The 25111-nt window shown below is 31.6% G+C and overlaps 2 protein-coding genes and 1 pseudogene across 3 annotated transcripts; all 3 read left to right on the top strand.

Moving 5' to 3' along the window:
- Nucleotides 1–6937: 6937 nt before the first annotated feature.
- LOC106377302 (protein GRAVITROPIC IN THE LIGHT 1) lies at nt 6938–10319 on the top strand. 2 transcript variants are annotated; one of them, XM_013817505.3, is made up of 3 exons: nt 6938–7183; nt 7504–7627; nt 8678–10319. In XM_013817505.3, exon 3 carries the CDS (start codon nt 8678–8680, stop codon nt 10004–10006), a length of 1329 nt encoding a protein of 442 aa, XP_013672959.2. In that variant the 5' UTR covers nt 6938–7183; nt 7504–7627; the 3' UTR covers nt 10007–10319. The 2 variants fall into 2 exon arrangements, with proteins under 2 accessions (XP_013672959.2, XP_013672960.2); XM_013817506.3 differs by having other exon boundaries at nt 6981–7183; nt 7511–7627.
- A 10552-nt stretch (nt 10320–20871) lies between these two features.
- LOC106374045 lies at nt 20872–21465 on the top strand (annotated as a pseudogene).
- Nucleotides 21466–24089: 2624 nt separating this feature from the next.
- On the top strand, nt 24090–24803 carry LOC125583379 (F-box/kelch-repeat protein At3g17530-like). Its single transcript, XM_048750228.1, has 2 exons — nt 24090–24512; nt 24618–24803. Exons 1-2 carry the CDS (start codon nt 24090–24092, stop codon nt 24801–24803), a joined length of 609 nt encoding a protein of 202 aa, XP_048606185.1.
- The last annotated feature ends 308 nt before the right edge of the window (nt 24804–25111 follow it).

Below are 25111 nucleotides of genomic sequence, written 5' to 3'. Positions count from 1 at the left end.
GAACATTACCTTCACATTAAAGAGAGTGATTTCTCATGAACCATCCATGGCCTAACTAAGCAGTGTGATCGTATGTCATAAGAGTAGCAAATCGTTTTGAGAGCATCTCATAGCTCTATGGTGAAGTTCACAATCCATCCAAGATTGATAGTATCCTCTTGATCCCTTCACCCACGCCCTACTCAAGTGTTCCTGGGAAAGAAGCCTATCAAAGGTGGCACAAAATGGTATCAGAGCCACTTGAAGGTTAGGGTTTGTATTCTTATTCTTGTTTCAAAAAATCATCTATCTATCTATCTTAAACACTTTCTTCTCTGTCTATATTTCGTAAGTGAAACCAAGACATCATTTGAACGAAAATAGAAAGAAAATAAAGATCATAAAAAGGAGAACAGAGATCAAACGATCCAAAAAGAAGAACAAAGAAAATGATAGGTCAATCGGTTTGACACCAAAAAAACTTCGGTCTACCTATCTTCTTTCTGTTTTGGGTGATTTCTAGGTCTAAAGTGATTGGAATCTTGCTCAAGGCTGGACTCTTAAGGAAGAACAAGAAAACTTGAGTAACTATTTTCTGTAATCAGTTTGTTTAAGTATTTTTCAGGTAGCAAGCAAGATATATGGGTCAGACAGGAGGAGACGTCGTGCCAAGGAATTAGTCTATAGCCATTTTAACTCAGTAACAAAAGTAGCTCTAGAAAGAAGAGAAAAATCTGTACGAAGATGCATATGCTTTTGATCAGTTTGATTGTTTGCAGGATAGACCACGACCATGATGGTTGTTGGAGAGGAGAAGAGATCAAAACTAGGTCTGCCAGAAAGGAACTAAAGGCTTATTATGTTAACCAGGTGATGATCCGCGCTCTGTCCGGAGTGAATAGACTAAAAGAGTTTGTAAATTTTAGTCTATACATATTTAGAAGGTAAAAGTTCGGGTCTCATATATTACATGTTATACAATGACAAATTGGACTAAATTGATTATGTTTATATAAGGTTAATTAATTGAACCGTTACAAACTTGTGTTATTGGTTAGGTGTAATCGAAGTTTAGTCCGTTGAAGTAAATAACTATTTAAATTTAGTTATGGTATTAAGATAAAAATAAAAATAAAAATAGAAAATCAAATTATTACTTTCATAAGATTAAAAGAAACATCGATAATACAATAATAAAATATGAAAAGCAAAATTTATAAGCAAAAGTTTTTAAGGAAATTCAAACTCATTATTCTAACGCATACAAACAATGCAAAAAAAACCCGTAATTATACGCATAATTCAAAAAAAAATTAGAGATAATATGGCTTCAGATATGTTAAACTAAGATTTTGTGTCTTGATTATTTTATATTTACAGCGAGGTAGGAATATATATTCGTAAAAAAATATTTTCATGCCTAAAATGAAGTAAATATAATTAAGTCGTTGATTGGTCAACATCCATAATCATTCGGAAATTGGGATCAAATATGGCATCTCTTCTATAACCATTAAGATTTAACTTTCCATATTTAGAAACGTGATGAACAGTGATTGTGATATTTGATCCTAATTTTTGACTTTTTATGTGACTTTCTATATTTAAACGTGATTGTGATGTTGTTGCTAGATGAACGTGATTTTATCACTTTATACGTGCGATTTTCCACAATCATATAATATTTTTGATTATGTTAACTATATGGTCAAATTCTTATATTTTTTTACATGATCAAATATACAAAGTTATATTTATTTGATTATGTTATCTTCATGGTCAAATGTATTCATAATTCAAATTGCTAGCCCATTCAGATTCATGATCGAGATTATGTTATATGCATTGTTAGCACATTCAGATTCAAATTTATAGATAACTAATAGTTTTATGGTCGACAAATCTAAAATATGAAATAAAAGACAAGAAATATACTTATGTTTTTGAAAAATCGCACGTATTAAGGTTGTATATTCTAAAATGTATGTGCCAAAAGCCTGCAAGCATGAAATATACTTATGTTCACAATAAAGATGCATAAATGAAACTTATACTATATGTTTGTGTTAATGGCATAATATGTATTTATTCTAAGCTAAAAATGTTATTAAAAGAGGGATGTGAAGTGAAATGTGGTGTTGACATATAAGTAATGGCAAACTTGTGAATGACACACAAAGCCAAAGTTTATTTTAAAAAGTTTTTCTCAAATAGTAAGAAGATATTTGCATTAATTATTATTTGCTATGATTATCTAATTGATGTTAGAAACTTAAAATATTTTAATTTTTAATATCTCACTATACTATGCCGACTCCATTTATGTCTGTCTACCACTACATTTAATTACACTAACCAAAAAATTGCAAAACACATCAAATATCCTCTCAATCCTTCGTCTATCATATTTCACGTTGTATAATGAACACAATAAATTAAATCGGCCACTACAATTAATAACACAAACCACTCATTCTTTGCATTCAGCTTTGGCTCCGTGTTGCTGGGAACATGGACGGATCTAGAAAAATATTATATATGGAGCACAATAAATTTATATATATAGTTTATATAAATATTGTTTCCGACTAAATAAATATCCTCTTTGTTTATGAAAATACTGTTTTACAAATGTTTTTCTAAAAAGATATATTTTATGTTTTCAATACATTTTTATATGAGTTAATAATCAGATTGTAATCTTAAAATGATAAGTACATTTACTTAACTACCATAGTTAATCTTTTATTATCAGATTTAATATATTTTAATACATATAAAACATAAAATATTTATCTTTTCAGAAATAGAATGAGGAAAAAACGAAATTTAAACTACGCAACAAAACTGAACAAATAACTATAACTAATTTAATGAAGTTTAAGGAAACAAGAAATGACACAAATAAATATGAGAACAAAGAGTAATTATATATGTGTTAAGATTGGCAAAAAAAAAAAGATTATGGTCAAACATTGGAGCCCTTGGCACCACTGAAATAATTTAACCAAATATTCTAGATTAACATACTTAAAATTGTGTTAAAAACAAAATTATAAAGTCTGCCCCTGGCTGGGAACCTCGTTGGAACAGATCCAGATCCTGACTGAGATACCACCATGACTTGCTTTCTTATGGGCACCAACAATAGGCATACGTTTATTCTCTTGAGGCTTGCACTGCAGGTTACGATATACTACATTTGACTCAGCATAATAACATCTAAAAGCTGGTTGATCATTGCTAGGATGGTGGACAAAACGGATTGTATCACCTCCACTGGTTACTCACTGCAGGGAAAGCTGCAAGGTTTGATGAAAAGATGGTTTGAAACTCATTTGGATTAACGTTTTGTCTCTACCTTATTATTTACACTATAAACATTTACTTTGTACGTATATTCTTTTGGGATAATCAATAAATTTGAAATTTCATCAAAAAAAATAGTATTATATGTTTGTCAAAAATATAAATTAAAAATAGAGTATTATATGCTTTTTTAAAAAGTGTTACTTACATGAAATATTCTCTCAGCTCTTTATACGTCATTCATGTTAATGTTAATGAAGAGATACCGATACAAAACCGATTGTACTTTTAAAATATTACTGGACCGGTGATCATCCGTGCACATGCACGAAATGAAATGTATATACTAATAATTATTAAATACTAATTTGATCGTTCAACCATAGTTATATCGTGTTATAAGCCCACAAATGTATAGATTATAGAGTCATGGAACTTTAATTCAAAGTTGCGAGTGATGTCAAAAAAAGGTTGCTGCGTACCGGGCCATGTTTGTTGATGTTTTGTTTTAAGTAAAGCCGTTTTAATTTACGTTGGGCTTAAATAACAGAGCAGTACTCAGTCTACTTTTCGGAGCCGGATCTGGGGACAGCCGAATGAAACATTGGCCTCGGCCCCCAAAATTTTTAGAGGTTTTTTGCATAGGTTTAAACCTCCAAAAATTAACTCCAACCCCCAAAATTTTTAGAGTTCTTAGGAAACGTTTCAAGCTCCTAAATTTTCAGATCCGGCCCCGCTACTATCAGCCGACAAATACTACTATCCGAAAGAGAACATCGAAAGTATTGACAAAAGAGAAAAGGAGATTAAGTTATCGGTTGAGTTATTTCGGTTGCGTCTACACATGTAATTTAAATTTTTAGTCTTTGAATCTTTGTCTTTTCAATCTTTTTTTTGTCAACTTTATCTTTTCAATCTATTATCTTTTTTACTCACTTTTGTTTTTTGTTTTTTTATGTGTGCATTCTCGAAACACATAAGCTTCAATTGATTCTCCAAGTGTAATAGTTGCAACAGAGACTTTGATTGACCCCATTTAAATAACTTCAACGTCGCATAAATATAAAAATTGAAAAGTTTTGAAGAACGTAACATCGACAATAACACATATCACATGTTAATATTCAAATCAAAATTGAACTCTGTTATAGAAAAATAAATTTTGGAATATGTATAAGTTATGGTCGAGTTAGATCTAATAAATATATGTTATTTGGCTTAAAAAGTCATAAAATTCTAAAACAAAATCCTTAAATTCTAACACGTATAGAATGATGATGACAAAATGGAAAAGTTATAATAACAAGTTCATTAAAATAATTTAATTAACAAAAGCATTATAAAACCGATATAGGGTATTAGAAAGTAGCAAATTGTAGATGAATGATCAACTATTTTGGAACCAAGTAAAAAACTTGCGATTGGAATCATGTCATCGTATAATATTAAAGGGATTAGTAATAACCACTTCCTCTATTTCAGATTAGTTGTTGTTTTAAAATTTTGTAAGCAAATTAAGAAACTAGTTAAATGCTCAAATTTGTTTGCAACAAAATATTTATTATTTATTTTATTTTAATTTGAGGCAAAATAGATAAATTAATGAAAAAATTGCATTAGAATCATAAAACGACATTTATTTGCAACAAAAAAAAATGCTACAACGATATTTAATTTAAAACGAATAAATTATTACACGCTTTAATTAATTAAGATGATTGAAAATAATATCGATATTATTAAAAGAGGATCATTCCATAAAATAGCCCAACTAAATTTCATTAAGTTTTTTAATACCAATCTTTTTGTTAACTAATTTAAAACCAAACCTAATTATTTTGCTCATTTTAATATACAAAATTTTAAAACTATGCCCATTTTAATATCTAAACTTTGTTTATTTTAATTAAAAATACTAATAAATTTCAAAAGAAATTTACAAAATATCTAAAATTTACATAAAATCTCAGAAAATTCTTATTTTATTTTCTATTTGAGAAATAAAAGTAACTAAACTGTGTATAATCTTAAATTTTGTAATAAAAATTTTAATTTTTAAATATTGAATTTAGTTTGTTTTCTGAAGTAGAAAATAAATTTATTTATTTTTTCTTCAAAATTATTATTTTTTTAATTTTTAAATTTTATTCCTAATTTATTTGTCTTCTTTCCTAAACCTTAAAACAAAACTACAAAAAAAAAATTTTAGATTTTGGAGATTTTTAATATTTTAAATCTAGTTTGTTTGAAACTTATTAGTATTTTTAATTAAAATAAACAATATTTAGGTTAAAAGAGATAATTTTAAGAGTTTGTGTATTAAAATGAACAAAATAATTAGTTGGGTATTAAACTGGGTAGAGAAAAAGTTTGGATATTAAAAAAATTAATGAAATTTAGTTGGAATATTTTTATAAAACTTTTCCTAATTATAATCTCGATTTGAAAAACTATATTTTTTGAATGTTACGATCATGTAATATTTGAGGACCATCTTCAAATACCACCTCCAAGAAGTACTGCAAATACCACAAAACTAATAGATATGCCATTCAAGAATGTTACGGCTTCTGACTTACTTAATTCTTAATACCACGTAGAGGTTATCACGACATGAAGAATCTCCTCTAAGGAGTTATATCTAACAACTTCAAGAAATCGTAATTCATAAATCTTATTATTCATATGTTTTTCTACTTTGTAAATATAACTCTTAACAAACATTAAACAATTATTTTTGAAATAATTAACCTGATTATGAGCCCAGCAGAGTTCATATTGACTACAAATTTACGAGCCCAGCAGAGTTCATATTGACTACAAATAACATTCAACAGTGTTTACAATTTACCAAAAACACCCTTCGCACGTCTCGAGATCTCACCGTAAACGAGGTGCAGATACTAGGGATGGACATATCGGTTTAGTTTCAGGTTCGGTTTGAGTTCGGTTTGGTTTGGTTAATTTGAGTTTTATAAAACTCAACCTAATTAAAACCAAAGTAGCTTTGGTTTGAGTTCGGTTTGAGTTTAGTTTGGTTCGGTTTAGTTTGGTTCGGTTTAGATTTAGTTTGGTTTTCTTTAAAAATCTATGAAACAAAAAACAATTTAAAACTCGATGACAAAACTTTTAACCACGTCGAAGGAAGAAATACATAATAAGGAAAGAGTATATTATTTGTAATCTAATTAGCGTAACAAAGACTTGTAAGCATTCCAAAACCTATTAACCAAAAGACTATTTGCATCTACTTTTTTGTTTTTATTGATCTTATAATAACTTTGTTACATAATTTAGAGAATGAAAATTGGAGAAGATGAACGAAACGAGATGGCTACGATTTAGATGCTTATAGTTTTTAAGTTTTGTTTTCAGTACAATCTTTAGTTATTATGATTATTTGAATCATATTTAGATTTTTTTAAAAAAATATATGGAAATTAAGAAAAAATTAAAAACGAAACTTTAACTAAAATTTACAATATGTTAACATATATATATATATATATATATATATATTTATAGATAAAAATATATTGGATCATCGGTTTGGTTCAATTTGAACCCAAACCAAACTAAACTATTCGGGTTGAGTAAAACATGAAACAATTGGATTATGTAAAGAGCACAGTTTAGTTTGGATTGGTTTGGTTTGGGTTTTTTCCCCACCCCTGCAACCTGAAACACATTGAAACACATTGAAACACCCAACGCTGCCGCTTTGCTGTGCTAAACTTTGGTCTCTGTGGTTGCCTTTTTCCGTCATTTCACATTATTCTTCTTCTTAAAATCCTTTCATCTCCTATCCCTCTTGCCCGTTTCAGCTCTAGCTCTCATTTAACATCCCTCTCTCTCTCTCTGTTACTTGTAGTTTTTTCAAGCAGGATCTAACCTGGTGAGTGTTTATATTTCTACTGTTGTTGTTAGCTTTCATGTGGGTTTCTGGTGAATGATTCGATTCCATTATTGCGTTTTTTTCTTTCTCGTCTTTATTTATTTAATGCAATGGAAGGTTCATGTCGCTGGTCTCGTGGGCCTAATCCCCATTGTTGTTAGCTAATCACAATAAGGGTTTTAGGACTTTCATCCTTTACAGCAAAAAGGAAAAAACACACACAAAAGTTTGGATTTTTAATATCTTTTTTCTTTTATCTTTTTTTTTTCTCAACTGGGTTCTATGTTTGAGATTTGTAATGTCGTTTTGAATTGATTTAGTCTGCAGGGTTTAAAGCAGAGGTTGGTTTGTCAGATTCTCAAGTTTCTTTCTTCAGATTTACTCTATGATGAAGTGAGACACCTCCAACATTAAACAAAGAGAGAAGCTTGCAACTTTCGCAAGGTACAACCTTTGACTTTATTGGTTTACTTGTAAGAAACTTGCTTCTGAAATTTTCAAACTTTGAATTTTTAAATCTGGGTTTCTATGGTTTGTGTTGAAATATTCAGTCTCATTATAACATTCCACTTGTTTTGTGAAGTTCTCTTAGGTTTATTAGACCCAAGACATCTGCTTAAGCGTATGCAGATGAGAGTGTCTTAAGGTTTTGTTTGGTTAGTGACATAGCGTTTAGACCGCTGCTGCTAGTGCGTTTTGAGTCTAGAATGAGACATAGGTTGTGGGTCTTGTACTGAATGTGTTTGGTGGGTTTGTCAGGCTTTGAGGTTGTCTTGTTGTTTCACATGATTATCAAACCATTTTTTTTACCATTTTTTAAAAGGTTTGTACTGTTTTTTCTAAGGGATTTTTGAGGCACTACAGTATAATAATATTACTGGTTTTACATTAAGGTTATGTTACATGGTAAATGCATATTTGATCTGTTTTTTTTCCAATGTTCTTTTGAGAGAGGTGGATTATTCTGCATGGGTGAAATCTTTTGCAAATCTTTAATTATTCTTTGTTTTGTAGCAGCACTTTTTGACTAAATATCCCCACATAAATAAATTTAAGGAAGAAAAATAAAAGTAGATTTGACCATTAAGTCTTCACAACTCTTTGTTGATTAATATTTTAAGCATGAACCATGAAGTTTTCACAACTCTTGTTGAATATTTTATAGCAGTATCCATTGTATGGATCCTCTCTTATGTTGTTGATATATATTTTTTTATCAGGGAAACATTCTTTTACATTGAGCTTTTTCCATATAATTCTTTGCATAAAGCGAGTCCTATTTGGAGAATATTACATAAAGAAACCTTGTGGCCCTCCATTAACGCTCCTTGATCCTAGAATTAAAGCTTCTAGCTCTTTTTCTTTATATTCATCATTACAAGTCCTCTCCTCTCCTCTTCTCTGCTTTTGAATTCCTTTTCTGGTGTTTTTTCTTTGTCCTATTTGTTACTGTGTTCTTGATACTTTCAAGCTTCTTTGTGATTGGATCTGCAGATGGAGACAGTGAAACCAAGGGTTGTTGCTCCCAAGGGTAAATTCAGACGCGCGTTTGCTAAAGTTCTCAACATTCATAAGTTAACCGGTGTTGCTCCAGAGGAAGATGTGAAGAAGTTAAAGTTGGATTCCAAGAATGCCAATATCTCTGAGTCTTTCTACAAGCTTGAGGAAGAGTATGAGAGACGTCTATCCTTAGAAGCTCTTCTTGCGAAGCTGTTTGCTACTGTTTCTACAATAAAAGCGGGTTATGCGCAGCTACAGCACTCTCAGTCTCCGTACGACGCAATAGGGATTCAGAAAGCAGACAACTTGGTGGTCTCCGAGCTGAAGACTTTGTCTGAGCTGAAACAATGTTTCTCGACGAAACAGATGGATCCAAACCCCGAAAGAACTCTGGTTCTCGCAGAGATTCAAGAGCTGAGGAGTTTACTGAAAACGTATGAGATAATGGGGAGGAAGCTTGAGTCTCAGTGTAAGCTCAAAGACTCAGAGATTCTGTTTCTAAGAGAGAAGCTCGAAGAAACTACAAAACAGAACAAGTTAACAGAGAAGAGACTTAACCAAAGCGGACAGCTCTGCAACCCTTTAGACAATCTTCACCTCTCTGCGCTGAATCAGACCCACTTCGTCGCTTATCTGAACCAAACAGTCAAATCCATCAGAGGGTTCGTCAAGCTAATGGTCCAACAGATGAAACTCGCGGGATGGGATCTTTCAATGGCTGCTAACTCGATCCAGCCCGGCGTGTTTTATTACAAGCAAGACCACAAGTGTTTCGCGTTCGAACACTTTGTCTCCAACGTAATGTTCGAAGCTTTCCATCTACCACACTTCTCAACCGATTCAAGAAGCTTCAAGAAACAGAGCAAAACAGAGAGGGAAGCGTTCTTTGAGAGGTTTACAGAGCTCAGGTCGATGAAAGCTAGAGATTACTTAAACGCACGGCCAAAATCAAGATTCGCTAGGTTCTGCAGAGCCAAGTTCTTGCGGCTTATACATCCGAAGATGGAGGAAGCTTTCTTCGGACACACGCATTTGAGAAACCAGGTCTCTGCTGGTGTGTTCCCGGAGACAAGCTTGTGCTCTGGGTTTCTTGAAATGGCGAAACGGGTTTGGCTTCTGCATTGCTTGGCTCTCTCTTTTGAGCATGAAGCTGAGATCTTTAGAGTGCACAGAGGTTGTAGATTCTCCGAAGTGTACATGAAAAGCGTTGCGGAGGAAGCGTTGGAGGAAACAGAGCAGCCACGTGTCGCGTTCACGGTGGTTCCGGGGTTTAGGGTCGGGAACAGTTTGATACAGTGCGAGGTTTATCTCTCGGGTTCGTGATAGCCGTCCGATCAAAGATCTGAAAATGGACGGTGGTGAGTCCTTAAGGACGTTTTGGTAATTTACGAAGTTGTGGGGTTGATTCTTGGAGAATGGGAAGTAGTGTGGTGTTTTGCTAATGTTTTTCTCTGGCTTTTGAGTTTTGTCGATATTGGTGCAGAGAAAATCAGAGGCATCTCTAGCTGTTGTCCATTGAATATTTATCTCCTTTTTTCTATATAATATGTAAATATTTTATGATTTGCGATATGTACTAATAATATAGGTAGTGAAAAATATTATAAATAAATGCCAAGGAGCGTAATATTGGGATGATGAAAAGACTGAAAATGCGTTACTATTTGATTTGTCTGATGCATATTTGTTATTTATAGTACATAATCACATTTACAAAAGCATTGGATCCGTTTCTAAATATATTGCTGCTTTATGAACCATCCAGCATTGTGTCTCCCTGTCTTGTGTTGTCACCACTCACATGCACATTAAAATTCTTATCTGCTAAGATTTTTGAGACCTTGTTCATTTTTAGGTTTGATTTTTTAAAAATATTTCTACTAAATCATTATTACAAAATTAAGTATACACGAAGAAAAATTGACGCGTTGTTTGAAGATTGTTTTGGGGGGTCTTTTGTTCATTTTAAAGTTTAGATAAGTTTATGCTATTAGTAAATAATTGTTGACCAGAATAATAATTTGGACAAAGACGTCAAAATATTGTGGGATACCACAAAGACGGTGCTACGATGAAAAGTTCATTGAAAGAATTAAATTTTTGTTATCTCATGATTTATATGTATATTGGTGTGCATTTATCATGTATAGTTTATTTTCAAATTCAGTCTATATTATATTTAATGAGAACGATGCTTCCCCTATGACACGAAATCTAAAAGATGAATTGACCAAATATTATGGTAGGGTTCGTATCTAGCCAAATGACTGTACATAAATATTAAAAATGGTTTTAATGTTTGTCGGAAAGTCCTCATCTACTTTTCTTGAAAACATTTTGGTGGGGATAAATGTTTATATATGCTTATTTAGTAATTATATTTTTTTACAAATTCGAAAATGCATGTTGAATTTGTTTCTAATCTTATATCCCATGATTTGCTCTTGATTTTTTTGAAATAGAGGATTTTTTTTTAATTGAAATTGAAAAAAAAATAGAGAATATGTTTGTCCCATAGTCATTTTTATTTTTACTTAAAAAACAAATATATTATATTTTATTGTTCTTAGAAAACTTTTATTATAAAATATACAAAATTTATCCATTTGTTTTGTGAAAGCAAAAACCACCGAAAATATTAAAACTAGTTTAACACTGAATTAAAATTATTGTCATTATATAAATTTTAGGGCAATTCTCCTAAATAGACATATTTAAGTTTATGTTTCAAAAATAGAATCTCAAACTAAAAATCAGATTAGTAACCTTTGTTAATAGATCAAAAGTCTAAACTACCTTTCACTAATAAATCTTAAAAAATAGAAACAAAGCTAGTCACGAAGGACTAGGACGACGAAGAGATTCAACGTCTTCGACGTCTCCACCATCATCGCCTTCTTCTCTCGATGACGACGGAGATAAATCACGCCGAATCTACAGCCCTCGACACTCTATCTGTCGAAAATCAAACTAAGCCATGTAAGTATTAAACATTTCCAATTCAAAATCAAAATTAGAGTTCTTAATTGAAAAATTAGATGTTTCACAAATGGATGTTTAATATTAACTTGTTTACTTTGAATTTTCGAACAGATAAACACATATCTCAAATAGATTAGTAACTAAGCAACTCTCATCTCACTCGAAGAGTTTTTTTCCGTCTCTCCGCCAAGCCTAAGCTTTCATTTCTCTCCAAGGTACTTGCTTTCTTCCCAGTCTCACAAAGGATTTTCCTTTTTGTGTGTTTATGTATTGTATTTGATCTTGTCTAGTAGTTTTAGGCTAAGCTTGTTTGTGGGATATGTCTATGAAAGGCTAGTTTAGTACCAATGATAGCAGCTTATCTGCAAGGTCTTAATCCTGCTTGGTCTCACGCCTAAGCATTTGATACAATTTGATGTTAACTTTTGGCATTTGAAAATTGCACCCTTGTCATAGTAGCTGCAACCTTATGGTGAAAGGTCTATCTAACAAGGCAAGATCCTACTAATCTCTTTGAGATAAGTGTTTATTCATTTCTCTGATAAAATTGTTTTTTATTTTACTTGTTTGATTTCAAGAAGGACCTAAAAACAAGTATCAGAGTTTAAACCACCTACAAAAATCTCATGACCATCTACAAAATTCGGTAAGAAATTTTGAACATCCAATGACACATATAAATTTTGGTAAGAATGTTTTTATTTTACTTGTTTGGCTTACGCATGTTGATATGTTTACCAGGCTCGTGAATTTTCTTATGGCACTGTTAGTTTATTTCTTGTGCTTGTGAAGCTGTGTAGTTTTTTTAAATTTCAGGAAGAATTTGGGTAGATTCAGGAAAGCTTTCCAGAAAATTCGATGTTAACAAATTTGAAAAACTTTTTTCTTGGTGTCGTGTTTGACTAACGCATGTTGATATGTTTGGTAGGCTCGTGAATTTTTTTATGACATTGTTAGTCTCTTTCTCGTGCTTGTGAATCTTTGTAGTTTTTTAAATTTCAGGAAGGAGTTGTGTAGTTTTAGGAAAGCTTTCCAGAATATTTGATGTTCACATATTTGAAAAACTTTTTGCTTGGTGTCTCGTTTGGCTTACGCATGTTGATATGTTTGGTAGGCTCGTGAATTTTCTTATGACATTGTTAGTCTCTTTTGTGCTTGTGAAACTTTGTAGTTTTTTAAATTTCAGGAAGGATTTGGGTAGTTTCAGAAAAACTTTCCAGAAAATCCAATATTAACAAATTTGATTTTTTTTTTGCTTGGTGTCTTGTTTGACTTACACATGTTGATATGTTTGGTAGGCTCATTGCTACTTTCTTTCTTGTGTTTGTGAAAATGTGTGGTTTTTAGAATTTCAGGAATGATTTGTGTAGTTTCAGCAAAGCTTTCCAAAAAATCTCAGTGTTCCCGAGTGTGACTGAGATGAGTTTTTTTGTGAAAATTTGTTGGAGTTTTTTTTTTAATTCTAGGAAGGTGTTTCAAATTTTCAGGATACTAGAAAGTTTGAATTTTTTTTTTGGCTTCGTTACGTAGGACAGCAACGCGATGGGAGATTCAATACATGTTATGCTAAGACTATGTTTTTGAACTTTGATGTTTTCTTGGACAAGTAAGAAGTTTGAAATGAATGATGGCGACGTTTTTTTTTACTGAGGTTGTTATTAAAGAAATTTTAGGATGTTTTGAAGCATTTTCAGTAATTCTATCAAGAAAGTGTTAAAATTTGTTATCATTGTAAAGCAGATATCTTATCTAGGATAGCTTATGGTACTTTTAGAATGGTTTTCCAGAAAATAAAATGAGTAAGTTATCTTTATTTCAAAAAAGAATTAATTGTGAAAGTACCATGATTGAATCCGAGAACTCTCGTAAAGGGAATCCTAGTGTGCAGCCGTTATGCCAAGGGTGTTATACATGTCAAGTGTTATAATTAAATCAATATAAACAATATATTTATATTAATAAAAAACAGAACAAAGCTTTTTTTTCCAAAGGGAATCGAAGTCACGTTTAATGTGCGATACAAGTTGTGTAAGAGTAGAGGGCTAGCCGCTAGGCTACGGTGGATATTCGTTTTGTAAAGAAATGTGGACTTATTTATTCACAAAGATAAATGTATCTTATCTAGGATACCATTTGTGATATTCAGGATGTGTTTCCAAAAATCGAATATGAAAATGAGATTACCAAGATACAAGACCACTAAGCCAAGGTGTTTTTATCTCAAAAGGAGTAAGCTTTAAAAGCAACTAGATATTGACCCGCCCTTAAAAGGGCAGGTATATTTTTGTTTAATTTTTTAAAAAAAATTTTAAAATTTTTAATTTCTATGTTTTTTGTTTTTTTTAATTAATATTAATTTAATTTAATTTAATTGTTGGTAACTATACTAAGTATGTCAAGTTGCATAACTATACACTTGTGATTTATGCATTTCGGAAATTATTTTTTAATTTTATTCCTAAAATTTGTGACATATTATATTTTTTCGTAGTTACCTAACATAATTAGTCAAGAATAATCGTACAAAAAAAATCGATTTGAAATCGACCTGAAAATTAAAGTCTCATGTTCTATTAGACATGGCATATATACTCGAAAGATTCTTAAAATGTTATATCCGAAAACTAATATCAAACCCAACCCGCACCAAAAATCACGAATTTAATATATTCAGATAAATATATTTACGTAAATGGTTACTATAGTCTTCACTAATTTTTAGTAAATTCACATTTAATAAATGATTTTTAACAGAATAACCTATTTACAATCTGTTAAAATAAATGAGTTTAAATGAATATTTATTTCTATTAAAAGTTCATTTAAAGCCCGTTAAAACCTATTTTAACATCATTTTAATCTAAGATTATATAGGTTTAAACCCGTTAAAACCTATTTTGTAAAACATCCAGAATTTGAATAAATTAATGTCTCGATGAATAAATCATAACTTCTTGGGTTGAGATGTAAATTATGTTATTGTGGTGTAAAAATGATTTTTTAAAATATATCAAAGTTAATTTTAATCTAATATAGGTTAACAATTCACATTTGATATAAATCCAAAAAAGAAGGATATTTGTTATTATATATATATATATAACTGTAAGTAATATACAATTAACGTTTGATATAAACCAAAAAAGAAAGAATATTTGTTAATATATATATATAACTGTCAGACTGTCACTGATATATTTTTTCAAAAAACAAAATTGTCGGTGATATATATGTGGGTACCGAGAATTTTGGGATGGAAGTTACAAATTATGTGTTGTATAATTTGTTTATTTTGCTTTATTTAAAATGCAGTTATAAAATATTTAATTTATTTTTTAAGTAGGTTATATGGAGAAAATAATAATTGGATTAACCTTTATTAATAGGTCATGTTCATAATTTAATAGAATAGATTTTAAAAACATTTAAATATTTATATATTTTTGAACATATTATATTAACTGATGTTAGGTCAAATATTAAACGTTTATATTAGGGATTATAAAGGGTATTACATTATGCATAATATATAAGATGGTTATATTTGAGGTAATATAAATAGGCATAACCACATTTGGAGACAACAAAAATGGTATAATTATTCTCATCTTACACGTCGGTTAATCAATGTAGTTGAGAGAAGTGGACCCATTATTTTCGTTTGATTCTTGTGAGTTATATAGGGAGTTACGGTAAGTTGTTTTAAATAAAAATGAATATTATTGATGCAGTTATAAAATAATCAGTTTCTTAAAATTAGTTGGACCCTACTTTTATTAATTGGTCATACTGCTGTTTTAATAGAATAGATATAAGCACTTTTCTTGCTGATTCATGCAAAAATTAAAAAATGTTCTGATTCCATTAAGGAAAAAGTGACCATAAAACGTGATGTGAGTTTCATAATACATAAATATTAGTCTTAAAACATAAGAGCGAAGTTGATAACATCAGATTAATCATCCATCCAACTTTCCCCAAGCTTTGGCCAGTCAATTACTGTAACCTTGACATTAGCCAAGTTACATTCGGCTTCAATGTGCTATGCTGTTAGTTTTTTCCAACTCAGGAACGAAGTCAAAGTTTTCAGCCTAGATAATGACATCAAGCAAATCAATTTGCGAAGAAATAGATTTTACTTTGCTCGAAGTCTCATTCCATTCAGATTCAGATTGCGTTTGTTCCTTGACCAAGCGGAGAATTGACCTGTAATGCTCATCGGTTTCCTTTTTCTCTTTGTTAACCATAAATTTTATATTATAAACGTTGGAAAGAACTTTGGAATTTCTGGATAAGTTTCCAGAATACTATAATATAAATGTGTTTCTTGCTAGCAAAAAAGTTTAACCTAAAAAAAAATGAAATGAGAACAAAAACTAAGGATTGATATCTTCATTTTTGGAAAATTTCAAATTGTAATTTTGAATTTTGGAGAAAAAAAGAGAAAATTTACATCTACCAGGATTTGAACACGAGATCTTGGGGGAAAGGGGGAGTAAAGTGTTGCCACTAGGCTAAGTGTGTTTCAGTTTTTTGTTCATGTAAGTAAATGAATATAATTCATTGATTTTTATTCAATTAAAAATTAAAAAGCGATCTTATTCCAAAGGGAATCGTACGCGGGATGAGGCAAGTGTTTCAGTTTCATAAGAGAGGGGGTTTAGCCGCTAGGCTGAGGAGAATCATCTGGTAGAAGCTAAAACATAAATGTATTTAACCGTAAATTTTATATTATAAACGTTGGAAAGAACTTTGGAATTTCTGGATGGGTTTCCAGAATAGTTGAATATTAGTGTGTTTCTTTTTAACAAAGAAGTTTAAACTAAAAACAAAATAAAATCTGATTAAAAACTAAAGATTGATACATGCATATCTGGAAAATTTCAAATTTTGATTTGAAATTTTGGAAGAAAAATGCATTTAAACCTAAATTGTATATTACATAAGTTGGAAAGCATAACCATTAAATATATATGCGGCCAGTGCATATCACGTAACCATTAAATAAACAACATACAGAAAATAATCAATAAAAATGTAAATCATCAACAAACCATTAAAATGAAAAGGAATAGAACACAGAAAAATAGGAAACTTCATCATATTGTAGGAGAAGAAAATATATCAGTAGTTTGCTTGTTACTTCTAGTTGAATCACTAATACCTGCATGATTCAATTTGTTTGAAAGGTTCAGTACAAGATAAGGAAGTCTATCCAGAATAGTCTAAGAAAGAACAAAATCATAAAAACACAAAAAAAAAAAATTAGAAATGATATACATGTTTTTCTCTCTACACAATAAAACCAAAAACTGAAATAGCATCTAAAGGAGTAGGTAAAGCAAATGTATCAGTAGTTTGCTTGTTACAGCTAGATGAATCAGTAATAACCTGCATAATTCAATTTGTTTGGAATGTTTAGTACATGATCAGGAAGCCCATCATGAATAGTCTAAGGAAGAAGAAAATCATACAAACACAAAAAGAGATTTGAAACCCTGTATATGTTCTATCTGCACAGTAGAACCAAAATTTGGAATAGAATTCAAAGGAACTGGAGAAGCACATGTATCTCTAGTTTGTTTGTTAGAGCTAGCTGAATCAGGAAGAACCTGCAGGATTCAAATGTTTTAGAAGATATAGTACATAATTAGGAAAGCTATCCATAATAGTACTATGTTGATATTTGTTGATATAGAGCAATAAACTATTATATACAACCGACAAATTCCTTCAAATACTCTAATTTTACCGATGAAACTTCTTAGTTGGCAAGTGTTTCCAATGGAGATTGGAGGAGCATCTTCAACTGTGCTTTTCAACTCCAAAGAAACCCTATAACTCAAGGTTATGTCTTCCACTTGAATAAGGAAATTTTCAGAAACAATCTTCAGCAAATCTTCATATTGAAGATTTCCTTCGAAGTTAATAAACGATGCAATTTTGTTCTTATCCACAACAAACTCCCACTTGAAAGTTTCTTTTGAACTCCATTCTCTATAAGCACAAAGCACTTCAACCATATTACGAAAACCTGTTAAAAAGATCAACCAACTGTATATCGGAGACATTTGAACTAAAAATTCCAAAAAACTCATAAAAATTGCGAGTCCAATAACAACAACATATCAGTGATCCACAAAATCAAAGAACAAATCGAAAATACAATAACTACAACATATCAGTGATCCACAAATCACAGAACAACTCGAAAAATCCATTCACAACAACATGTCAGATCAAATTGATACACAAAATCACAGAGATCCGATAAATCATCCAATTATACACTGAATCAGAACTAACTAATCATCGATAAGAAATGATGATACCTTGAAGATGCAGAGATGCTGAGAAACGAAACTGAAGGACGATGAGATGCTGTGACGAATCGGAGACGACGACGATGACAGAGACAACGACGACGATGGTGGAGAATGGTGTCGACGACGACGATGGTGGAGATGACGACGGACGATGGTGGAGAAGACGACGGACGATGGTGGAGACGACGACTAGGAAAATTTTCGAAATGTTTTTAAATTTTCTTAATATTAAATTTAGGTCATATAACAATGAGGGTAATATAGTCAAATGTCATCTTAAATGAAACATTTTGTGATATTTGAGCCTGAAGTCTAAATTGAGAAGATAAAGTTGGATTACGGCTATCTGAGGCCATTTCTCTATATTTTAATATAAATTATTGTTGCATTTTAATTTTTGATATAATCAATTTTATTTAAGCATAAGTTTTCTGAAAAATAAAAAAACTCGAAAAGTTTCTCCAAATTTGGAGCGACTTAGTCCATCTCCAATAATCCTTACTCGACAGCTCCGTCCTTTGGTGAGCACCGAAGCTAGCTCTCTTGAATTTCACCGGAAAGACTCAGCCCAGTCCTCAGTTTCCACTTACAGAATAAATGAATCACTTTGCCACTCGACGAGGCAGATAGCTCCTCTTACGATATTTCGAGTTGGATGAACGGATCGCTCCTAAAGGTTTAATAAGACATTAGATTTTCATTCATCAATACCTCAACTTCAACCACCGGATTGGAATTTACCATTTGAGGTCATGTGCGATACAAGTGACTACGCGGTTGGAGCCGTTTTGGAGAAGGAGGAACCCAACTTCTCTTCTCTCAGAGGAGGAACCCATTTCCTTCCGTCAGTCTCCAATTTTCGTTTCCGGGGTTTTATCTCCAATTATGAAGGGGCCGGAGAAACTTTCTAGTTATGAATCAGGTATAGAACCGATCGGGGATGCTTGGTTACAATTTAGAATCCAGGGTTAGTTACGGGCTTACGCCCTTGCACAAAATGACAGGACAAGAAACTGAGCAACAGTATTACTCTAAATTTAACTCCAAAATGGTGTAACTCCAAAATGGGGTTGGGTTTTACTCAAAAAAAGATATTCCTTTTTTATTTAGTTAATAATTGTTACTAGTACCTTCGACTTATAAAAATATAACAATTAACCCAACTATTTTATGTTTACAAAATTTCCATAATAATATATTTTATTTAAATTAAATATTTATCATTAAAAATACAACTAGATATTATCTTCCAATTTCAATTCGTGCAGTTTTTACCATATGCAATTTTTTCTAATTCAAAAATATGTATATGCATTAAAAGAACATAAAGAAAAAAACAAGTTTTGTTTTGTAATTTGAATTATGCATTGGGTCCCTTTATTTGTGCATATATCAAGTTAAACAAGTACAAATATTATCATTCAAAATTTTGACCCACAAGATTAAAAAACTCATTTATTCCGTTTGAATAATACTTCACCGATTTTGGTAGTTTCGAAAACAATTTACCAATTTATTAAATTACTTATTTATATTATATTATATTTATTTTATATTATTTATTCTTAGTTTTGACTTTTATGAGTTTATGCATATTTTATGTAAACTATTAAATAATCTTTTTTTAACGTCTGATTAAATTAAATAATCTTTTGCGGAGTATTATATTTTTTCATGTTATTATATTATTTTATGTATGAAATAAAAAGATTAAAGATTAAAAAAATTATTTCATAAATATAAAAAGTTCTACTCCAAAATGGAGTAATGAGTAAGATTACTCCATAAATAGAGTAACTCTAGTCATTACTCTATTTTGGCGTTGAATATGAAGTAGGGTTTGAAAAGATTTTACTTTAAAATTGAGTATAGAGTTAAAAATGAAATAGGATTGGAGATGTCCTTATAGAGTACGGGAGATGATGCTATAGTTTTTTGTATGGTATTTCCCATTGCGGTCTTGATACGGTTGACTGGTTGAGGAACGTAAACGGGATAAACTCCATAAACTTTGCTCTCCCAAGACTGAATTGTTAAAACTAAAGGGATTTTTGTAAATAAAACCAATGAGCTAAAATTCCCATAAACTTTGCTTTCGAGTAACTTTAGTTGGTAGAGCATTAACATTATCATTATGTTGTATATTATCCAATCAACAATTGTTAGAAAAGCATTTAGAGAAGTATTTACTAAATGTTAATGCTCTCCAAATGCTCTCTGGCCAATGCTCTTGTATGAAGTTTTTAGAAGAGCATTTGCATTTATAATTTATAAAATTAAAGAAAATATATAATTTATTCGTTTTTTTTAATTTAATAATATCATAAAATTATTTTTATATCCAGAAAATAAAATATTGATTTCTAAAATTAATTTACAATAAAAATATTTTTTTTAAATAGTATTTCACATTTAAAATATAATTTAATTTCTATAATTTAAATTTGAAAAATTATTTTTAAAAATAGATTTTTTAATTATAAAATTTATTTTTAAGTAATATTTTTAGATAAAAACATATTTTATAAATTATTAAATAAAATAAATTAATTATATATCTTTTTAGTTTATATGTCAATATATATATATATATTAGAAATACATTCATTAAAAATAAATATATTATATAATATATATTATATTCTAATTTTTATAATAATTTTAAATAGCGTATTCATACTGCTCTACCAATCATCATATTAAACATTTTACCAAAAGCATACAGCTCCAGTAATATACTGCTGCTGCTAATGCTAATGGCCTATCAATCAACAACTAAGTTGACAAAAAAAAACGCTTTATGACAAGTGATTGGAATTTTAAACCTAATTTATATACGAAGCAGCTTTCTTTTTTCATCGAGAGAGACGAGAAACGCTGATGACGATAGCTAATCTTCCGAACGATTTGGAGTGAGAGATACTCGCTAGGGTTCCGGTCAAGTCTCTACAGGAACTGAAAACGACTTGCAAACGATGGTACTCTCTATTCAGAGATCCCAACTTCGTGGAGAAGAACAATAAGATGAGTAAAGCTGCAAGAGAGTCGATGCTACTGAGCAACTACGAGGTTTATTCAATCCCCGGAGATCTCCATGAACTTTACAACAGCGGCGTAGTAGAACCAGATATCGAGTTCACCGGTAAACTTTGGGTAGATTTATACATGTATGCTATATATCACTGTGACGGTTTAATGTTATGCCAAACAGAAGATAACCCTAGACTTGTGGTTTGGAACCCATGTACTGGTCAAACGAGGTTGATCGAACCCAGAACTTTTTACTCTAATTATGATAGATGTGCTCTAGGATACAGCAGCACATCTTCTCGCCGTAGCTACAAAATCTTGAGGTGTTGTTCTTATCGAAACGACAAGAGAGTCAAGGTTGTTGAGTCTGAGATATATGAGATTAGCTCTGATTCTTGGATGAGAAGCTCGCCGTGTCATGCACTGTTGCCGGGTCAGATGTGATGAGGATATGGATAACCAATAAGATTGATGATGACAAGGAAGCCAAAGACTTGTCATGGAGGACGGACTTCGTCTTGCAAGTGGATTGTGCTAAATATAACGTGAGTATGGAAAATTTCTTGTTGGACGAGGAGAACAAAGTGGCAGTGTGTTGTGGCAAGTACCACAAGAATGGATACGTGACCATGATCTACATTGTTGGAGAGGATATGTATAAGCAAGTTTATGAATTATGTTCTAATCTTCATAACTGGCCTCTCTCATCACCTAGGTTCCAAGCTTGGTTCGCATTCCCAGGCAAAAGAAACGGAGGGTAGCCCTTAAGTGAACTACTCTCTTTTTTCTTTGGGTCTTGGTGATCTTCTTCTGGTTTGTTTCGGTTTAAGCTGTACTTGATTATGATTTTCTTGTGCTTCTTCTTTTGCTTGTTGTGTATATTGGATCCTTTTGTTCAAATACATTGTTATTGCTTGTAGCCACTTTTCACTTCAAATATTTGATCTAGGAGAGAACATCATCACGTAAGAGTAAAGAGGACAAATACAAAACGAGATTCAGTTCGTATCTTAATGTTGGACTAAAATTTTGTCAATGCTTAAACCAAACTTGTTCCATTGAGCTGAGCTAAAATGGTGGACTGAGAAACCATCTCTAATTTACTGTAACAGAAGAAGAGTTCCTTTTCACTTTCCATTGCTTGAACTCCATGGAGCTTAACAGGAAGGAGCTTGCGTTTTTATGACTACCACCTCTGAATCTCTGTGAAACAGCTGTTGTGCCTTCTTCTGCAACACTCCTCAAACTTATTTTCAGTTTAGTCTAATCCTCAAGCTCGGGGACTCTGTAAACAACAGCTCCAACACCTCTGAGTCTCATACCATTGCTCTTCTCCGCAAATTGATTCCTAGCTCGCTTCTAACCTCGGCAATCTCGTCTCCATTTACAGCCAAACACCAACCAAACTCTTCATCACCACCTCCAAATATTTTTTTATTATACATATCAATTAGCGAATTTCTCCCTAGTAATTTTTCAAGTAAAAAGTTTTTTTTTATTTATCATCAACCACACAGACTCACGAAGACTCTGCAAACAAGCTGGTAACTCTGCATTCATATGGACGAAAAAGACAGTTGTTTCCTAGCACTGCGTACGGGGCTATCCGCCTTGAATTCATCGTTCTTGGTATATGGAGGATCTCGAAGGAGTTAAAACTTATTTTCATGATCTCGATATCTTCTAAATAACTTGCAAAAGTTGGCTATTCTTCTAGTTTTGAAACCATCTTCACCAATTGAAGACAATCTGTTGCAAATGTGACTTGAAACTAACGTAAATTCTTCATACATTTCATTGCCCAAATGAACGCCTCTATTTCCGAGTGTAGGGGTGAAAGACTAGGTTGAGTATTTCCTGCCCCCAATAAACCATCAAAACCTCATAAGGTGTTATACCAACTTTGTCCTGAATGTATATCCTTATCCTTCCATGAGCCATCAACAAAACACCATCTGTCCGGTATAGAAGGTAAGGTTATGACCTCGTTCTCCCTACTTCTTTTAATTTTTTATCATATATATCATGCAAAAAAATATTTTACAAATCAAATTTGTATCAAATTTTTAAGATTATTTGTATTAATCAAAACATATGAGATATCCGTAAGTATTCGCAAAAATCTGCAAATATCTATTTATTTTCCGGATATCTGTTTTCCGAATATCCGTATTTTTTTGAAGCAAAGAAAATCGAAAAATTAAATATCCGTGATATACGAAGCAAATCACAAATACCTTTAAAAATCCGGATATCCAATCCCTGCCCAGACCTAATTGTCAACAACTCTTACAACATCGTAAACAAGAAGTTGGACTTTGATTAGACCAAAAGAAAAGAAGAAGAAGTTAGACTTTGAAAAGTGACGACTTTAATCTAAACTAGAACTTAAATTGTATTCAACTTAAATTCATAAATCGCTGGTTTTATAAAAAACTCTCATGTATATTTTTTATGTTTTGTAATAATTTTATAATATAGAGTATTTACATATACTCTCATGTATTTACATATAGAGTAAAACATATTATTTTATAATATAGATGTTTGATAATAATTTGTTTATTTGTACATAATATTATCTTACCAAATCATCGCTAGTTTCTCGTACTTTTTAAAAATCTTACCTGAATCTCCTATATTTACTTAAACTCTCCTTAAATCCCACTCCCACTGTATCTAAAATCCATCAAACCATTCTTAATATATATATATAGCTTCTAAATAGATATGACTACGATTTTATTCTATACGAATTTTGGTAGTTTTACCAAAATTTAATAAAAGTTATATAATTCTATCGGATATGATTCTTTAAATTTTTTTTGTTGATATCCCCATTATGGTTTTGTTTAATCTTGGGCCGAAGGTTATACGGTTGAGAAATGTAAACTAGATAAACTCGAACAATACGTAATCAAAGTTCCGGATTATTTTATCCGTTTAGGTGATTTATTTTACCCAGGCCTAACTATAATGACATTCAATACGTAAAAACTAACTTTGTGTTTCTTCCAAAAACTAATGGGCTCTTGTAAATAAAACGAATGGGCTTTTAAATAACGCTAATGGGCTTTAAGTTCGTGAAGAAGAACAAGAAGATGATGAGTAGTGAAGCTGCAAGAGAGACGAATCTACTGAGCAATCAGGAGGTTTACTCAATCGCCGGAGATCTCCACAGCGGCGGCGACATCAAACCATCGCTCGAGTTCACCGGTAAACTTTCAAAGGACTTGTATACGATCTCTCACAGCGACGGTTTAATCGTATGCCAAGGGAAGAAAAACTCTAGCGTTGTGGTTTGGAATCCATGTACTGGTGAAAGGAAGATGATCGAACCTAGAACTTGTTACCGTCAAAGCGATAGATTCGCTTTAGGATACAGCATCAGCCGTAGCTACAAGATCTTGAGGTGTCACTATTATCTAAACGAGGTGAAAGTATTGGCTGTTGAGTGTGAGATGTATGATCTTTGCTCTGATTCTTGGAGGGTTCTTTTAAAGAGTTAAAATCAGAAAAAAACATCTCTAGTTTAATGTATCAGAAGCAGAGTTTCTTTTCACCTTACATTGCTCTAACTCCATTGAGCTTAACAGGAACGAGCTTGCGTTTTTATGACCACCACCTCCGAATCTCTGAGAAACCATTGCTGTGTCTTCTTCTGCAACACTCCTCAAGCTTATCTTCAGTTTAGTCTCATCCCCAAGCTCGGGGACTCTGTAAACAACAGCTCCAACACCTGTTGCTCTTCTCCGCCAATTGATTCCCTAGCTCGCTTCTAAGCTCTGCAATCTCGTCTCCATTTACAGCCAAACACCGACCAAACTCTTTATCACCCTCTAAGAACAATCTTATAGGACTGTTCCAGCGCCTGCTGAATCAGTTTACGTTTCCTAGACAAAATCTCTTTCCCTCTGTTGATCACAGTGTCATGATCCAACGAGAGCAGTTGCTGAAACAATGAACTGTTCTGATTGATATTTTGTGTTAAAAAAAACAAAAGGGATAACTATCTCATTTCAATCATATTTTTTTGAAGTTATGACTCTATAATAAATAATCAAGCATTAAAACTCAAATTGATCAAAGA

Source organism: Brassica napus, chromosome C3, assembly GCF_020379485.1.
Source record: "Brassica napus cultivar Da-Ae chromosome C3, Da-Ae, whole genome shotgun sequence".
Classification (NCBI taxonomy): domain Eukaryota; kingdom Viridiplantae; phylum Streptophyta; class Magnoliopsida; order Brassicales; family Brassicaceae; genus Brassica; species Brassica napus.
This window is presented reverse-complemented; position numbering and strand designations above follow the sequence as displayed.